The sequence below is a fragment of the Abrus precatorius genome, unplaced genomic scaffold, assembly GCF_003935025.1.
Source record: "Abrus precatorius isolate BTA unplaced genomic scaffold, Abrus_2018 Scaffold3, whole genome shotgun sequence".
Lineage (NCBI taxonomy): Eukaryota > Viridiplantae > Streptophyta > Magnoliopsida > Fabales > Fabaceae > Abrus > Abrus precatorius.
This window is the reverse complement of record NW_020874373.1, coordinates 27,661,882-27,681,281: the sequence shown is the minus strand read 5'-3', so window position 1 is coordinate 27,681,281 and position 19,400 is coordinate 27,661,882. Positions and strand designations below refer to the sequence as shown.

The window sequence follows — 19,400 nt, the reverse complement described above, 5'->3', positions numbered from 1 at the left end:
ATTGAAATTGTCATACCAAAATAAGCATGCCTAAATCATTATGAAGAAATCAACCTTTAAACCTACATGTCATGAATAATTCCCTATCATGCCTAAATGCTTATTTTCTTTTGGCATTTTGTATTGTAAGAGAATTTTTTTTTATTGAACAACATATTAGAAGATATTGATGATCATTGAGTGTCTTCGGTGTCGTGAGGTGTCTAAATATAAACTAGAGCAAAGAAAAATACATGCAAAATTTGACACGATTCAACCTATAACAAACTATAGGCAAACTTTCACAAGCCAAAAAGGAACAAAATTTAATGTGATTCAACTATGAATATCAATTGAGTGTTCTTGTTTTCATTATGTTGTGATCGAGTGCGAGTAATAATAGATTGCCAATAGTTGCATAACAAGGAAAAGTTGTGACTATAAAAACTAAAAGAAAAGAAAAACAATGAATAAAAGCAAATAAGTTGTGAGTTTTGCTTGTAACACCCTAAATTTTGTAATATTTTGTAATTATTAATATATATGTGGATTGTCATATGTGGTGTGTAGTGCAGGGTGTTTTCGCTATAACAAAAGAGCTCTAGGAGGAAGGTGTGAAATTGTCGCCTTCGTGCTGCAGCGATGATGTAGCAAGAGGTCCCTCACTGCAGCAAGAGTGTTTTGTTGTAACAAGAGTGTCGTGACCAGAGGGGTATTTGAAGGGTTAGGGTTTGAAAAATTCATTTCTTATTCCTCTATTAAAAATTTCTTCGATTTTCCCTATCCAAAATCTTATTTCACCGATTAAATTGCTTCTAAAGTTGTTCGGGAGTTAGATTGAAGATTGAAATCATGTTGTGAACGCTTGGGGGTAAGTTTTAATGATTAGAGTTTCGGTTTCTCACCCTTATTCTTTGTTTTCTTGGTTTTCCTTGGTTCTCATGGGATTCTTCCGTGTATTTAGGATAAAATTTGTGTGGGAAGCGTCTTTCTTGTTGATTTGGTGTGTGGGTCTTCATTTGAGGTAAGATGGAGACTCTACCCTATCTCATTTTGTGCTTGAACTCTGTTAATTTATTGTATGTTGTAATGTGGGTGATTAAAATGTAGGAAGATGTATGTTTTAGTAGAATTGATTGATTGTAGTGAGATTGTGGTAGAAAGATTGAATGAAGTATAGAGTAATGAATGTTGAATAGTGTGTATGATGGAATAAATTGATAAATGTGGATTATGTTGTGAGTTAAATGTAACGTGAATGAATGTGGGCATGTGTGCCGTGTATGAATATGAATACTATATGTGGCTAAAAATGTGTGTGAAAAGGCATGTTAAATGCAGTTGTAAATATGCTATGAATGGTTCAGCGATACATTAGAAATGTGGAAGATGGGGACGGTAGAAATACCTTAGGAAAGAGAGAGTGGTGGTGACATTGATAGTGAGCGTGGATGCACCATAGGCCACACACTTTCCTCCTGACTAGACTATTGACCAACACCTTTATCGAGCGATTCGTGACCGCATACGTGGTATCCATGAGGCAGGAGCAATCGGCGACCATCCATAGTGTGAAACTGTGATCATAATGCCATAGTGAGAGTGGCTATGTGCAGTAAGTGCACGTGTGTGTGTGAAATATTGTTGGTGCAGTGAGTGCACTGGTTGTAAATTAATTTGGAATGATTGAAAGTATTGATTGTGATTGTTTATAATTAAGTAGAATATGTTAGCAAACACATGAAGTGTGCAAGGTGAGTCTCTATATTTGTGTTTGTTGGATAGTGTAGAGTATTCATCCTTATATTTATTTTTTAGGTGACCAAGACGATCAGCACCAAGCTCAATGAAGGGATGAATGAAACTGCTATAGAACTTAGATTTTATTTTGAAATTACGATGTAATTGAATTAGTCCTATAGCAGTCATTGATATAAACATGTAATCCCTTATTATTTTGAAATACTTGATGAAACTTTGAGATGGAAAATTATATTTAAATAAAATTTTAATTATTCTCATTTTGTGAAATTTATTATTTTGAAATTAATTTATGGTGTTACATTGCTTCACTATAAAAGCCCCATAATTTTATATGAAAATACTAAAGTTAAAGAATTCAAAAACTTTGAAAGTGAATTTCAAATTATTAACATATCAATTATGAAAATAATAATGAAAAATACTTTTGTAATTTGTCACGACAATGTAAATGACAATAGAGAATAGATCATGCAATGTGAAAAATAAGAATTGCATAATATTCAAGAAACAAAGAAAGAGGATAAGAAACGAGCCTGTATTGAGAGCTTCAAAGAGAGAAAAACAAAATTGTTCAAAACGATGGGTTCCTTAGGAAAAAATTTAACTTTTGCTAAAAAATGTCTAATTCTACTATTTTTCTTCTTTTGAATGTTAACCACCTTCCTAGTTAAAGATTCCCTTTTTCTAGAGAGATTTAAGTGTAAGAGTTTGTGTGTGTCAATGCGGGGACATTTGAGGTTGGTATAAGAGAGAATTTGTAAAAAGAAAATGCCAATACCGATCCCCAAGATAGAAAAGTGAAATAAAAAATATGTTCCCTCCCTCTTATGGTACGGTACCTCCCAATATATATATATAATGTGAGACCAAACTAACCAAAAAATGACCTCTACAAAAAAAAAAAAAAGACTTAGAAATAGATGGAAAACTAAAATATGTTAATTAGTTATATTGTTTTATCTATGCTATGTAAATTCTCTTCTCTTACTTTTTAGTTTTGAAACTAGATCTACTACCACTTTGTTCATGAGCAAATATACTTGCTGAAAAGTAATAAAGGGATTATAAAATAAGTTCCCAAAATATCATTCTACAAATATTGTTTCTAAGTACTAAGAATATCTTAATTTAATTGTATAAACATTAGAGATGCAAAATTAAATAAAACAAGGATTCAAATATGAAAGTAATTAAAAAGAATTAAAACAATGCAACCTCTAATAATAAACTAATTGAGAAAAATATAGGATGTATGATTTCACTTTTACACTTCTCTATGTTTACTTTTTAGATTAATTCTAATTCTAGTTTTCTTATGATTGCCAACCACTCATACTAATGGTCATGCAAGATAAAAGAAAGAAAAAAAATATAAAAAGCTTACGAGGTGTTAATTTAATAATGATTGAAAGAGAAGAACTAAACTTTGTCTACCTAATCCTTTGTCTCATTTTATCATATAAGTCCATTAACTATTTATGATACAATCTCCTATAATATAATTAATTATGATATATTTAAGAGTTATCAATTTTGAATATATAAATATAGCAAATAGGATAAATAACAATTAAGAAAGAAAATATGAAATTATCATTAATCACAAAGATCTCATAGAGTCATACAAAGAATTTACCATAGCCCTAATTATAGATTTAACTAGACATAATATAATAGAAAATCAAAATAATAATTAACCAATTCATAGTTATTTGAAAAGTAAATATAAAACAGAGAAGTCTCTAATAGAGAATAGATGAAGAAAGCTCTTGATCCTAAAATGCGCTCCCAAAGCTCTAATAGTCGTTAGCGGCTGGCCAAAATCAAGATTGAATATGTCAAAAAGATATAAAAAAGAAGCCTAAGTCTTCACCTGTGAGGTTCCTTTAATAAGATTTCAAAACCCTAATATTTCTTCATAGTTGGACTTCTTGCAGGTAAGCACAACCGTGCAACGCAATATGCACAATTGTGCATATGGTCAAAGATCTCCTGTGCTGATTGTAAGAAAACCCTATTTTCCATTCAATTTAGGAAAAAATGTACAAATAGCCCAATTGTGACCTTTTTATGTTAATATGCATAATTAATATAGAAATTAGTGTAAAAATAACAAATAATGGTCAAGCATGAAGATGTAGGCTGTAAAAGTATGTTAAAATACATATTTATTACACCTCAACTTAGCCGTGTAAAAAGAGAAGTCCTTTGAATAGATAATGTGCTTTTAATAATTTGTGTTGTTGATAATATAGTAATTAATTTCTAATTAAATGAAAATATAACTAGATATAATTGAGTATTCACAATAGACATCCAAATTGGGCATTACATTTTCATTGAGAGAAAATCTTGCATTCAACCTATATTCAATGCAATGTTATTTCAACCCTACAATTACTAAAGATGAGTCCTACTATTTAAAACTTTTGGTAGCTCCATAACAACTTAATACAATTGAAAAATTATCATTTTCAGAGGTTTGATGTTCTAAATTTCCTCCATCACTAATATCTCTTATACTTGATTGGTCATAACATATTTGTTTATTAAAATAATTAAGGATAATAATGTAAAAATTAAAATCACTCATATATTTGAACACACACCAATAAAAATCATTTAACAAACAGTAGAATTGTAAAGATTCTTTTAGTCATCTATTTAGTAGAACTTTTATCAATTCATTGTATCCTTACGGATAAAACATTATCAATAGGATCTTTAAGTTCCATAGATCATATTCCTATACACAAACCTATGATATTATTTTGAAATTAATTTCAACATAATCCTATACAGTATTCAATATAGATGTTTATAAATTGACATTTTGCCATTTTATATTTTTAAATTCAACACTCTATATAAAATGTCTCACTCTTTCTAGTAAAGATACACCTGATCTATCATTTTCTCTATACACTAAAATCTTAAATCTTCCATCCTAAGCTCCTCACTTAATCTCTTTATCGCTTTCTCACCACAGAGTTATTCTTTTGTTAGAGTAGACTAGTCAGAAGAGTTTTCTCTTTATTATTTGTTATTATGGATGTTTTATATTTTTGTACTTAATTATCTTTGTTTTTATCTTTATGACTTGGTGTAATATAATACATCTTGCTATGAGGCTAAGGTGGATTCTTGTGATATCTCACTTTGAACTTAATTTGAGTTTATACAATTGACATTATTTATTAATTAAAATTGACTATTTATTATTGTTAATATTCTTACATTGATTAATCAAGATTTAATCCTAGTTAACCAAGTTATAGGTGATCATATCATTAATAAGTTAATGAAATCAAGAGATAATTTGAGTTTAGGAGGTAAGAGGATCAATCTATCGTCAAGACTTTCAATTAGTTAATTAAGATTAACAAATATGATGTTTGTTCATATTTTTGTTTATCTTGTTTTCTATTATTATTAAGGTAACATATAGATCATTATTCTATAATTATTAAGTAATGATAATAATAATTAGATGATTAATAATTGTTAAACAATTAAATAGAATTGAATTGAGAAACATATAAGTACTCTCAAAAAATAATTGAAGCATAGACTTTATCTATATCAAATCAACTTTGTGATTTGACCACCTTTTGTTTTCTTTTCAATTTTAAACTTTATTTTTTTAAACATTATCGACCTTTATTTAACATCTAAGGAATAATAATAATAACTTCATATATAATATTACCTTGTCAAGCTCATTTTAATATATAAAATCTTATAATTTTATTTGATAGTTCAAATGCATTAGAAGGCAATGTACTAAAGGAAAAAACAAGTAAACATTGAAAGTAATGTCCACAATAAATGATTTTAAAAGATACTAATTATTCAATATTTAAAAATTTACAATAAATAATAGAATAAAGTTTCTAAAAATAAAAAAATAATAAAAAAATATAAAAAAACTTTTCATAAGTGATAATATGCCATTAAATTTTTCACACAATAAATTCTCAAATATATATATGTATATAAGGTGCAAATAAATTGCATAAGTATTTTAATATTGTATATATTTACTTACAATTAAACCTAAATTTATTGAGTAAATAATTACTTCACCTATGATCAATAAATATTTTATGATAACAAAGGCATTTCCTACTATTCAAGTTGTTTTTGAAACATGGTTTGAATGGATAAAAATAAGTTAATGAAAATAATTTCCTATGACTAAAGTGTATGTTTAAAATAAGATAACTTTTTTATGTGATCCACTTTAAGTAAATTTTTAGAGAAATCTTTGCAGAAAAAAATAATAAAAAAATAAAATTCTATAAGTTAAAAAATTTACACTTTTCTAATTTTTTTGAAAATTTTTTATTTATCTTTTTTAAAATTTAAAAAGATAAGTTATTTTAAACTTATGAATATATTTTAGTCATTTTTATACTATTTTTATAAGAAATATTTTAAAAAATCATCCAAACTAAGCCTATGTAAAGTAGTAATGGAATAGAATATTTATTTATATTTGCTGTAGAAAACTTTTATGTATTTTATGAAGGATCAAAATGTACCTCTTGTATTAGACCTTTAAAATATGATACTTTACTCATTGAAGTTCTGTAAATAGGAGTTATTTATGAAGAATGATATGAAAAAAAGTTTAGTGAACTTAAAATTATCAAAATAATTTTTTAGTATATCTTTTTTTTTATGTAATTTTAAAAAAAGAGTTGTTTATCTCAACATACTTTTTATCATATTTTTTAATATAATTTTAATTATTAGTTGAAATTTTTTAAAAATTAAAATATTAATGGTCAGACTTAGTGTAATTTACATAATTTTTAATATATCTCAACTAATAATAAAAATGTGTTTTAATGTGTTGTTTATATTTTAAAAATATTCTAAATTATCAGTGTATATTTTTGTAATTAGATAAATTAAAGTTTCTCTTATATTTTTGCTTTTCTCTAGTAAAAAATATTTTTGAACTGTGAGTGAATCTTTTGTAAAATATATGAATTTAGATCTGGAAACGGTTTATATAAATTGTATATTCATATTGTGTATAATTATAAAAAATTATCATGACTTCATATCAAAGATTCAATGTACAACTTAACTTCTATGTAATATGTGCTAAAAACTTTAAATACTGACACTGTCTGTAAAGCCTTTTCAGATATTTAACTTTACAATTTTATTTTTTTTGTTGTCTTTCAAAATATTTAGATACGCAATTCAACAATTTTCTTATAATCTTTTTATACAATTTCCAATTTTTTTTAATTTTATTTTTTTAAGAATCTAAACTAACTTACCAATAAATTTATTGAATATTTTTTTAAAGAAGAACAATTTATCGTAAAAATGTTACAAAAGTCATATGTGAACTAAAACCTATGAAACAAAAATCATATATCTCAAATTAATTGGGTAAATCTCGATCAAATATCAACCACAAGACTATAATAAATATTATAAGAAAAAAATATTAATTAAAGAGATAAAAATTTACTTTAAACATTAATATTGTATCATATATTAAGTGTACCTTCTGACACAGATTAATTTATACAATATTTATTATTCATTCTATTTATGAAAAAGTAAAGCCTTTTTTAATCTATTAATTTAGTCAAGTTAATTTAAAACTTATGACAGTACAAGTTCGTCTGGGTGGTGTAGTTGGTTATCACGCTAGTCTCACACACTAGAGGTCCCCGGTTCGAACCCGGGCTCAGACACTTTTTATTTTATTGGTATTTTTCTGACCAAACCAAACTGACGAAGGAATTGAAGTCAGAAATTAAAAGCGGTAGCTATTGTGGTTCTTTCCCCTTCACACTTTTTCAGTTTCCTTCGTCTTTCTTCTTTCACTGATATCACTTCCTTCCCTTCGTTAACTTTCTCTTTCGTCTACGCCTCCGTTCAATTTGTTCCTCACTGTCCTTTTCAATCGCCGCAACACCAAAGAAGTTTCTCTCCCATAGCGCTGAGAGAGAGAGAGAGAGAGAGAGAGAGAGAGAGAGAGAGAGAGAATGGATTGGGGAAACGTGACCGCGGAGGATCTGATCGACGCTCTTCGCGAGGTTGATTGGTCTTCGCCGCCGCGTCCTCTGTCGGAATTCTTCTCGCGATTCACTGTTCCCAGATCTTCCTCCAAATGGAATAGCCGCCTCAAGTGCAATCTTTACTAGTACCATTCCTCCCTCTTCCCCGCTCCTTTCTACTTAATCGCTATCGAACAATCCATGCAATTTCTATTTTTGATTATTTTATATATATTTTTTTCAAGAGGAGTCAAGTTAGATTATTCGCTGAACGAACTTTCCTTTTTCCCTTGTTTTTTTGGTTTTTATATGATTTTTTTTCTGTGATCTTACTTTTTTTTTTTATGAATTTAATCTTATTTGGAGGTTTTACTATATTTTTTAAAATTTTACTGTAGATGCTTTATGTTTTATTTTATTATTTTAATTTGACGATTCCGTGATGAATTTTGAATAACGAGGATTTAATCATCATGTATTGGATACGATTATGGATAATCGGGGAAAACCTTGTCTGTTATTTTGTGCTCTGTATTATCAGCGTATAAAAATTTTAGGGTTAAAAAATAATATAATGATGGTTGTGCTTGTATTTCCTGCAGCTACCGGACCAACTACTTCATTTTGATTGTTTCTGTTCTCAGTAAGTGAGCATGATGGATATGTATTTAGATTTTCATGTTTGGTGATATGTTGTCTCATCATCGACATGTTGGATTGTAGTATTGGGTTTTCTTCGGAGGCCACTTGCTATTGTAGCTGCGCTTCTTACGGCACTTAGCATTGCTTTTCTGAATGACAGGTGAGCAGTGTTACAGGCTCTCTTTGTTTATCACATTAGATGATTGGTTTTGAAGTTTATTTGATTTTGCAAACATTGTGGTCTAAGGGTGTTGTGTGCTGTTTAGGGGGGCAGGTTTTGTTTCAGTTTAGAACGTATGATTTTGTTGCCATTTTTAGGGTTGTTAATCTGACTTCTGTTCTTTTGCGACCAACCTGGTAATTTATACCTTTCTTTTTTTATTTTGGGATCGTAATTAACAAAGCCTCCCATAGCATGGTGTAGTTTATTATATCAAGTCACCCTGTTTACTTTTAGGCTAACCATATAGATGCCTTATTTTGCGAGGGTAGCTGTGTTAAGGAAATCTTGTGCTGCCTTTGGTAGAATGCTGAATATATAGTCTGGGCATTGTTCATAGTGTGTGCGTACGAAGAAACATGCTTATTGGAAGCCTTAGGTGAAGTGGTAAAATTTTATATGAATTGGTTCTCCAGATGATAAAATTTGATTTTATTGCTGTCTCAATCACGGTAATGGATTCTGCCATAAAGTTAGCAGTATATGAATGATGAATCACATGATACTGATAGTTTTAGTTCTAGCTATGGATATGGTTCCTTTCTTGCGAGATTTGGATAGCAGGTTAATGATTGATTTTATTTTGACAATGGTCAACAGAATAGTTTTACCTTAATTTTTGGGAAGTACATTGGTTCTTTATTTTTTTTTTTTATAGGATGTATAGACTAATAAATTGGTCTTAATCTGTATCATGGTAAAGGTGGGTATGGTAGGAAAGGAAATGCTTTGATCAAGTTTAGATTTTAGTATTTCTGATTTTGTTCATTTTCTGACTACTGGAAACAACTGTGTCAATACCTTTGCTCCTGACTTGGATTTAACAATAATTTATGTTATCTAGTACACCACTAGTCTTGTATTCAGAGGGAAAGTAGCAATGTAAAATCATTTATAAGAGGCTGTGATATTATCATGGCTACCGGAAAGAGAATAAAAAATAACTCGGGGCTTTTAACACAGCTGTTGAATACAATGGACTACTCGAAAGTTTTTTGAGTATGACTTCAGATATGTGATTATGCTCAGATGATGGGCAACTGGACAAATATCTGGAGAATTTGTAAATTATTGAACCCAATCTTGAGAATCTATAGAAGTCAGAGAAAGTTTGAACTATGAAATTTTAAGAAACTGATTCAATTCTTGAGTAACAAACAGAAGGAAAGGCTTTTCTTTATTGAATATTCTCAACTGGGATTGAATTACCCACAATTGAGGAAAGATTGAACGAATACATTGAATATTCCCAGGCTTCCCTTCTCTTTTTTCTAATTATTGATTGTTTTACAACTGCCCTACTAATTGGGCTTCTTCAAATCTTTGGGCCTTTTGGTTCCTTACCCTCTTCATACATAAACTTGTCTAATTAGAGGTTTGGGCCTACTACTAACAGAAATCTTCATTTAATCTGTCCTGTTTTGCTGTAATGGAAATGCTTACTTATTTGTTTTTTTAGGGTCCACTTATTTGTTTTATACATTTTTTGCACGTCAATTTAATTGTCAATTTTGTGCAGCTTTGCAGGTACCTTTAGTGAGAAGGTAACAAGAACAGTTAGACAATTTTCACCCCATTTAGCTGCCAAGATGAGACCTCCTCTCACGTAAGCATATTTTGTTGTTATCATCTATGTAGAGCATTGGAATGTTATGAATGTTTATCAATTATTTGAATTTCAGGCCTGTTATTCGTGGACGTCCATCAGCAAAGAGAGCAATTTATATATGTGGTCGGCCACGCTGGGTGTTTGTCTTGATATTTTCTTCTGGTAAATGAACTCTCTGTGATGGTCTTTTTAAATCTTTAATAATTTAGGATGCTCTGTCAATTCTTGGTACTAGTCCAATTTCTTATTCAAGTGCTACTTTCTCCCCTTTTCTGCAGCAAGTTTCATCCTTTGGTTTGTTTCTGCTGGTCTCCTGACTGTTTTATGGGCACTTGCTATTGGTCTTCTTGGTACATTGCACACTAAGAAATTTTAAACTTCAATATTATTAGCGATTACAATCTTGTTATAAGTTGACTTTTCTTGTATTTTTCAGCTACCATCCTGCATGCAAGCTTTAGAACACCTAACTTGAAAGCTCGTCTAAACACCTTCCGTGAAGAATTTCGTGCAGTATGGCGCAATTATAGTGAGCTTTAGCTTGCATAAAATTTGTTGGACTTGGATGTGAGTGCTCTCTGACTTAGCATTTGTACATATTCATATGCTTAGTGATTTTTTTTTATTGACAAAATTTGTAGAATGCTACTATACATTGAAATGATTGCATAACAGATATGTATGTTATATGTGTTAGGGTGAAAATGTAGCCTCTAAAGTTACAGATTTCGATTATTATTATTATATGATCTCACATATGATAAATAAATCTAATTCTTAGTCAGTATGCACCATCAAAACTTAGGTCAAACGAACATTCCATATGGGAAGGCTGGTTATTTTGTTTTAAAGGTTGGTCTTGTGATAGACATGTAAGCAATGCCTATACTAGGGGGGGAATTAGTGCAATAACAGAAGCAGAAATATAAAGGAGTGGCAAGTGCATGAAAGAAGGAAGAACAGGGAGATTAGGAGAGTATTTCCCATAAGATATTATAGCAATGATTATGTGATAAGAGAGTACTGCCAATTGAGTGGGTTATTTATAGGGAGGGAAGGAGATGAGTTGGAGGAGAGAGAGGATGAGCAGCATGACTGAAGGTGTGGTATAGAAAGGCTTGGGGGGATGAGGAGAAGGTAGGAAAGATGTAAGGTTGAGGGAGGTAATCCTATCCTAAAGCTATTGAGGTTCTGGGGGTCCATTACAGGTTTTTTATTTTGGCATTGCTAGAATTCTTGACATCCCATTCTGCATGCAGTTGACCTCCCATTTATTTCTTGGACATAACTTATGTATTGTTCTTTAGGTGCTGTTAGCGTTTACCAATTAAAGTTAGGGTTTTATTTTAGTAGAATATTTGCATTTAATTTTATTGCATATTACTGAGGTAAAACACTAATTTTGATCAGTAAACAACACATAAGGAACTGTACCCAAGTTTTATCTTTATTTCTTAATAATATTGTTGGATATATTGGGATGTTTCTGACTGTTAATGTTACTGCTTTAGTTCTGTATCTTTTAGCTTTATATGTGATGTTATTTTATGTTATTTTGTACATGTGGAAAAGCTTGTAAAACAAGCATAAGCTCTCTTAATAAAATTCAGTGTGGTTTGAAAATGACACAAACTCCACTCTTCACCCCTGGGTTCATCCCTTCTGGTTGATAAATATATTCAGTCTTGAATCTCAATGTGAAGTTACTATCATGCTTCTCCCATCACTGTTGGGTGTATGAATGGTTTTAAACTTTTAATAATGTGCTCAGTTTTTTAATTACGTTGAAATGAAATAAGTGATAGACTACCTTATGATCCCCGGAGATATGTACATTTACATTGTGCTCAATGCTGATTTCCTTACCTTCTATATGTCATCACTTTATATTTCTTTTTTACTTATGCCTAGCTACTAGGGAGTTTAGGGTCAGATTTTTTTAATGACTTTTGGCTTACTAATGTGCTGAAGTGTGAACTTGGAATTTTATATTTCTCTGGATGAGAGTTTAGATGTCTCTTCAGGTTCAGTGATAGAACCAAATGTTAAACTGAATATGAAAGAATGTTTCTTTATTGCTAAACCTAATTCCCAATGCTACACCAATGTGGTACAGATTAGGAGTAGGAAGAATTGTTACAAGATTCTAATAACCTGAGGTAATTCGAGAGACCTCACTCTCCAAACCAGTATATTCTATTCCAACTCCAAAAGCTAAAAAACTCCTAACTATCTTTGTGCTCTTATTTATATTGCTAAAAGAGCCAGCTGTCCACTATTAACAAAATTGGTTATTTACTCTTTTATTTCCTGACTAGTCTTCTTTCTCCTACTGTATATGTGTTTGAATCTATCATTCAGGCTACTGAATCTTGGAGGTTTATGCATTTATTGATTGGGGCCATTACCTGCTTTCTTTCTTTTCAGTTTGACATGTTCACGTTATGCTCCTTTTGTGGTGTCATTTTTGGAGTATAATTGTGATCCTGTATTCAATTACTAACGTGATTTTTGGAAATAATGAAGTTCTAACTTCTTGAATTTGAAATATTTGTACCTGTTATGTAGTGTTTTGTTATGCCGATACTGATTTCAAAACTGAAGTGATGTAAATTTTGTTTAGGTGTTGCTGCTTTATAGTCGAAGTAATATCCTTTTATTCGAATGAAGCACTCTAGGGACGGCTGCCAACCATTGGAGACTATCAACAGATTGTAAATTTTCAGGAATCATCTTGTTTTTGTAGTACACTGTTCTCATTGTTTATCATATCTAGCGGAAGCATTGGAATATTGATAGACGCTGTAATCTAGACTCGCTCACCATTCTAGTTGTCAAAATTCGTAATTGCTCTAGAAATTGGTGATGTAAGATACTTCAATTTCTTGTATGTTTCATATTTGTAGGTTTCTTTTATTTTGATATTGTGGTTGCATTCCGGTAAAGATTGAAAAAATGGTTGCTTGCCTTGTGTGATGCGTTTCTAAAGCTGTTTGTTTTAGTGCACGGGGTGAGTAGAACTTCAGTTCTTGCATCACAGTTGTTGACTTTGTTTTGCCTGTTATTTTGTTTGACATGCTGTTGCTTTATTTTCTGTATGCATGGACAAGCTCCAGTAAGACTGAGTCCATGTGTTTGTAACTTTTTGCATTTTGTGTAAGGGAAACTGGTGAGAGCAAGCCTCCACTTTAGTTCTTTAGATACTAGTCTGACATTTTCGGTCTCAGATTTTATAAAATGTCATTCAATTTATTTATTTTTTATTATATTTTTATGTTGAATTAAACAACTAAAGTGATTGTCTTTTTGAAGGAAAAATATTTACCTAAATGATATTATGCAAAGTTAGAGACTAAAAAGTAGTTGACACATTTCTAGAACAAAAATGAAGGTATAATTGAGACGTTTTTTTGGTCAACTTACACTTGTAATTTTGAAAGGTCTTACCCTTTGCCGTTGCGAGAAGGGAAGGAGTTTTGCTGGATTAGAGCGATCATGGGCCCTTTGACATTAAAGAATGGTAACGAGAATAATAATTGATGTGAATATATATAATTATCTCAATGGACTATGATAATTATTTGTTCAATAGATTTGCGTATTTAGTACATATTTGATAAATTGTATGGACATAGAAACAATAGTATCTATTTTCATTTACTTGCACCTTACATTGAGTTAGTATTTGTTAACAAATTTGAATATTTATATTATTTATTAATTTTTATAGAATGTGACGTATTAAGTATATTAATTTAATACATTTTTATACAAAAATAAAAATAGTAAATATTTTATTGTATATTTTTATTTTAATGTGTAATATATCAGTAAGAGTGAGTGTAATTTATATTTTATTGTATATTATTATATAATAAACATGCAATGTTAAATTTAGATTTTTTTAATATGATATTTTTCTAATTTTCTGTCTTAAATATATTGTAATTTATAATACTATTATATCAATTTTTACCTAATATTTAATTTTTTCCCTACATCTATATTTTTTGCATTTTGTTTTATTTTTATTTTTATAAAATGATATTATAATTTATAATGTTTGACTTTAGTACTTTAACGTTGGATGTTCATATTATATTTTTGTTTTTGGTGATCATTGTAATTTGTATTATATTTCTTTTATATATTTTTCTTTTAATTTGTAAAAAGGTATGATAATTGTATTTAATTAATTGAATTGCTTGCCTGTAATGTGGATAAGTATGAGAATTTAGATGCTAATAGATATGGAAATGTAAATCAAGGTTGTTAATTTAATGGATATGAGAATTAGTGCTATAGTGTTTTATTTAGATCTTACCGATTATTATTCCTATTGTTTTGGTGTCAGAAAACTGTGAGTATCAACACTGCGTTTCTCTAACTGAAATTGGGAGGGCTGAAATTGCAAGAATTGAAATGTAGTTTTTATCATTTCACTGGTTTGGTTTGATTGAAATTCAGGGATGAAACGGGTTTCTTTTCAAGGGCCTCAAATCAAGACAATTCCCTTTCTATTTAAATCATGGAATCGAGGGGCTGTCAAAAAAAAAAAAACATAAAGCATGGAGGGGGAGTTGCAGTGCAATCTTTTATATATATATATAACCAAAAAATTATAAAAATGATTAATAATTTATATCAACAGAAAAAAGATATAACAAAAAATATCAAAATTTAAAGTTAAATTTATTTTTTTAAATATTATAAGTTTTTATATAATTGAATTATTTATTTCTATTCTTTTTTACACTCGTCTAAATAATTAAAAATATTATTTTCATTTCATTTCTATCCATCTAATAATATATCATTTCTACTCTATTTTCTTTTTAACTACTTCCTTTCTATTTCATTCCGCTCCATTTTACTTCTAATCCAAACAAACCATAAGAATAAATTTTTAAGAGTTAGTCACACCAATTTTGCCTGATATAAGAACTTAATCGATCTAAAAAATGACACACACAAATTAATCGAGCATTTCTCACATGCAGTTAGCATTCAGGAAGAAATTTATTTTTGCAATGGGAAAAGAAATTGGGGACACCAGACATCCACGTCCTTTTGTTTACAACGTTGCAATGGACTAAAGAGGTTGTTGGGACCAATCAGATTCTTCTTGAGGCTAGGGTAGGGAGCCATGGTCCCCTACAACTTTTCTAAAATTTCATGAAAGTTATTTTCTACCAGGTAACACGTATCAAAGCATTGTATGACCACTACATTTTTATGGTTATAATCTGCTTGGGGCGTTGATATTGCTATCACTCAATACCTGTTTTTGCTTTGGTATTATTCCTAATGCTAAAACTATCAACTTCCGGCGTTACTCCTAAAGCACTAATCTTTGACAATGACATCGCAGAGAAATGCTTGGTCTAGACTAGACGCAACCCAATTAAGCCTTAAGCTTACTAATGACAGGTGAGTTGCATTAGACGTAGTTTTACACAAATAGAAATTAATTGTCATTATATGACTTTTCTTGAAGTACAAATTAAAATGATGGGATTAGAATAAACACCAATTAAAATTACGTTACTCTTCATGGAATATATCAACTGGAACTAGGTGATTTTCCATGAATATACACAATAATATTTACATGTAGAGCCATTGTCCTTAAACAAATTTCACTCATAGGTGCAAAACTTGAGAGACTTTAGAATCTCAAACCCATTAACCCATTACCTGTGCCACTAAACAAAGGCAAGACTCGTCATCATAGTCACACTAATGTCAACAATAGGTCCCTCTCAGCTGACACAAACAATAACCAATCATCCATCAAGAAGGTTTCAGACAATTCAAACGAACAAAGGCGAGAGAGACCAATTTTTCAAGATACAATCAGACACTAATGCGAAGTTTTGTCAACATTATTTTTTATTATGAATCTTGTGATTGGACCTAAAATCACATACTTAAGTATCCAAGTTCCTTCTATATATGCAAACCAAGACATGTTGAAATGAGAAAACATAATATCAATTTAATGAACATAAATATTTCCTCTCTTTTGATTTTTATTTTGTTTCTTGTGGCATTTTCGATCACACTACATAAACATATATACAAACAAATATATACTAACCGAAAACAGCTAGGCATTAAGTTTGCTTCTGTTGGTACGATTTTTATTTGATGAAAACCAAATTATTAGTGTAGTCTTAATTCTAAATTCAGAGGAGTCGAAATGTTAGTGTTTACTGTGAAAATTGTAAATTATAAATTAATAAATTTAAGAGTAATTTGGGGTTGAATTTTAGATTTTCTTTAATTTTTTTTTTTATGTTTTATACGCAACAATGAAATCAATGTTATTAAGCAAATAATTAAAACAAAGGAAGCAGGAATAGTATAAGAGTAAAACAATAATAAACTACATGTAGAAAAGATTACAGAAAGTACTAGACAAGAATGAAATTGCATAAAAAAAATATAAAATAAACTGAAAATAAATTGCATGAATGTAAATGTGTGAGAAAATAATGTACGTCTCTTAGTAACAATGAACACCAATGACTGTGAAGCTTTTGGTAACTAGTATTTGACTCGGTACAGAATTTCAGCATGCAAAAAATTTAAGTGCAGGTGTATAGAGCAAAAAGCGTCATTCTTAATGTAAAGCTTTGTAATATTTATAGGTAATGTATCTTAATCCCTCTCTTCCTTTTGTGAGTCTCTTATAACCGCTTTTTGCACGTACTTGCCTTCAACCGTTGCCATCTATTATTCATAACCACTCATGATAGTGCCTGTGATCTTAGCTTCTCTGTAACCATTGTCACCCAGTCACTCACGATAAGTTCTTTGTGTTTTTGACCCTAATTGACGATAACTACTGGTAACTGCTGATTTGGTAGTTGCTTTAGACCTTTTAGTTCTTTCTATATCACTTTTGAGCCTCATCATACTTTTTAGATTTAGAATAATTTCTCTTGTCGATTCCTGTTTTGACAAGTTTTAGAAAAAGTCTGTGAACTCCATTTTGTCTGGTGAATTTAGAATTATTTTTCTTTTCAACTCTTTTTTCAACAAGTTTTAAGAGAAGTCTATGAACTCCGCTTTATCTCGTGGATTTAGAATAATTTTCTTTTTCAACTCCTTTTTTGACAAGTTTTAGGGAAAATCAGTGAGTTCCACCTTATCTTGTGGACTTAGAATAATTTTCCTTACTAGATTCTTATTTCAACACGTTTTGGCTCTTTAAAATGTGACATGAAAATCTTCAAAACTCTTTGAAAGGCAGTATTCTTTAACAGAAACTAAGGGTCTTCTCAAGACCTTTAAAACTCTTCGAAATACAGTCTTCTTTCCCATGAAGAATAAGACTCTACTTATAATTTATTAAAACTCCTCAAAATGTAGTTTTCTTTTCAGTAAAGAATGAGACTCTTTGTAACATAATCTATTTTCTACCACAAAAGTTTAGTAAAAATCTTTGTAATTTAGAAAATTTTCTTTCCTCCAAACAAGTTAGTGTAAATATATTTGTGAATTTATTAGTTTCAAAACAAGTTATATTTAGTCAACTTACCAAACTAGCCATATTCTATTGGTTGGGTTACATATTACTTGCCAAATTGTCCCGCATAATGAGATAAGTCAAATTTATCCCAAATTACCCATATATTCTATGTTGCACATTTAAGGGTTGGATAATTCATTGTACATAATTTTTTTTTTAATTTGCTTACAAATTATAAAAAAATTTATTTAATTAAAATTAAAAAATTTTAAGTGATAAGATAGTTATTATTAGTATAGTATTTAACTAATAAAAAATAAATTGTTAATACAAACTTTGAAGATTTATATAAATGTATTATATTAACATTTGATATATTGATAATATAATATTTTTTTACTAACACAATCATTTGTTAGCATAATATATTATATTATTAGTGTGAATTCATAATCTCTATACTAACAATTTAAGTTTTTTTTTTTAAATCTATACTGGGAAAAACTAATTTAATATTAAATTATTAATAACTGATTTTTAATAGTGTAAAAATAACTTTTATGTCCATCAACCTATTCGAAAATAGTTTTTTAACGAGTTAGAAAAGATATAAAAGATTAAAATGAGACTTTTTTTTTTCCTATCATACTTAAGTCTGAAAAGAAAGTATACATTAAATTAATAAATAAATTAAACTCAAAATTTAAATTTTAACATTGGTCAGGTTTAAATCTAAGAGAACTCGGCTCTGCTCAGCTCAGCTCAGCTCAGCTCAGCTCATTGCTACACTTACCTTTACAGCAAGATCCAGCTATGTAATCCGAATCATAGTTTTGTGGTGGCGAGATGCAATTGATCATGGCTGAGGATTAAAAAGGTGAGCTTGAAAGGAGGCATACCATATACTAACTATTATTTATGTTCAACAATAAAGTACGAAAAGCATTAATGTGTGATTCAATAAAGTCAAATGGCAACTTTTTACTTGTCGTGATTCCATTGTATGTGATCCAGCAACGCAAGATCAGATGGGCTAATAGTCTAAAGTTTAGCGAAGTTAAAAATGAAATAAAGAGATCGCGAAATAAAATAAAGTTCCACTTCCACTCACCTCTTTTTTGTTTACTGCTATTTTTATTTTCTTAAATAAATAGGCAATAAAGATAAATTAGTCTAATACACCATTGCTAAGAGAAAATAAGAAGTTTTATAATTTTTAGTTAATTTTTTAAATCTATTTTTTTATTTTTTCCTTCATCATTTTGTTTATGTCTTCTCTTCTACCAATTCTAATCCCCAATAGTGGCCCTCAATGTAATTTTTTTTTTTATTCCTCAATGTTGATAATAATATAAAATGATATCTTGAAACAGGACGAGGAAGAAACATAGAAAGAAAGAAAAATAAAAAAAATAAAGAGAGCGAACACAAAACAAGTGACAGAAAAAAGAGCGATAAATTTTTAACTAATTTTTTTTTAAATAAATAAAAAAAGTAAGAGTTCAATGAAAATAGAGTACGAGACAAAAGTTTAGTGATCCACACGAAAGGACCTGCTAGCAGAGGTAATTATCATAAAAAAAAAAACTAACATTTGGACAAAAAATTTAAATCTAAAACATGAAAAATTATGGGAACTTAAAATTTTGACGTTTAATTTTAATAGTGTTAGTATCTATA

At 29.5% G+C, this 19,400-nt stretch overlaps 1 protein-coding gene and 1 non-coding gene across 3 annotated transcripts; both read left to right on the top strand.

Moving 5' to 3' along the window:
• Nucleotides 1-7,392: 7,392 nt before the first annotated feature.
• TRNAV-CAC lies at nucleotides 7,393-7,466 on the top strand. Its single transcript has one exon. It is a non-coding gene; the product is annotated as a tRNA-Val (tRNA).
• A 54-nt stretch (nucleotides 7,467-7,520) lies between these two features.
• Nucleotides 7,521-13,440, top strand: LOC113861884 (PRA1 family protein A1-like). 2 transcript variants are annotated; one of them, XM_027494975.1, is made up of 9 exons: nucleotides 7,521-7,722; nucleotides 7,755-7,918; nucleotides 8,375-8,415; nucleotides 8,496-8,574; nucleotides 10,154-10,240; nucleotides 10,317-10,405; nucleotides 10,522-10,593; nucleotides 10,680-10,810; nucleotides 12,867-13,440. In XM_027494975.1, exons 2-8 carry the CDS (start codon nucleotides 7,761-7,763, stop codon nucleotides 10,781-10,783), a joined length of 630 nt encoding a protein of 209 aa, XP_027350776.1. In that variant the 5' UTR covers nucleotides 7,521-7,722; nucleotides 7,755-7,760; the 3' UTR covers nucleotides 10,784-10,810; nucleotides 12,867-13,440. The 2 variants fall into 2 exon arrangements, with proteins under 2 accessions (XP_027350776.1, XP_027350775.1); XM_027494974.1 differs by having other exon boundaries at nucleotides 7,522-7,716; nucleotides 7,749-7,918.
• The last annotated feature ends 5,960 nt before the right edge of the window (nucleotides 13,441-19,400 follow it).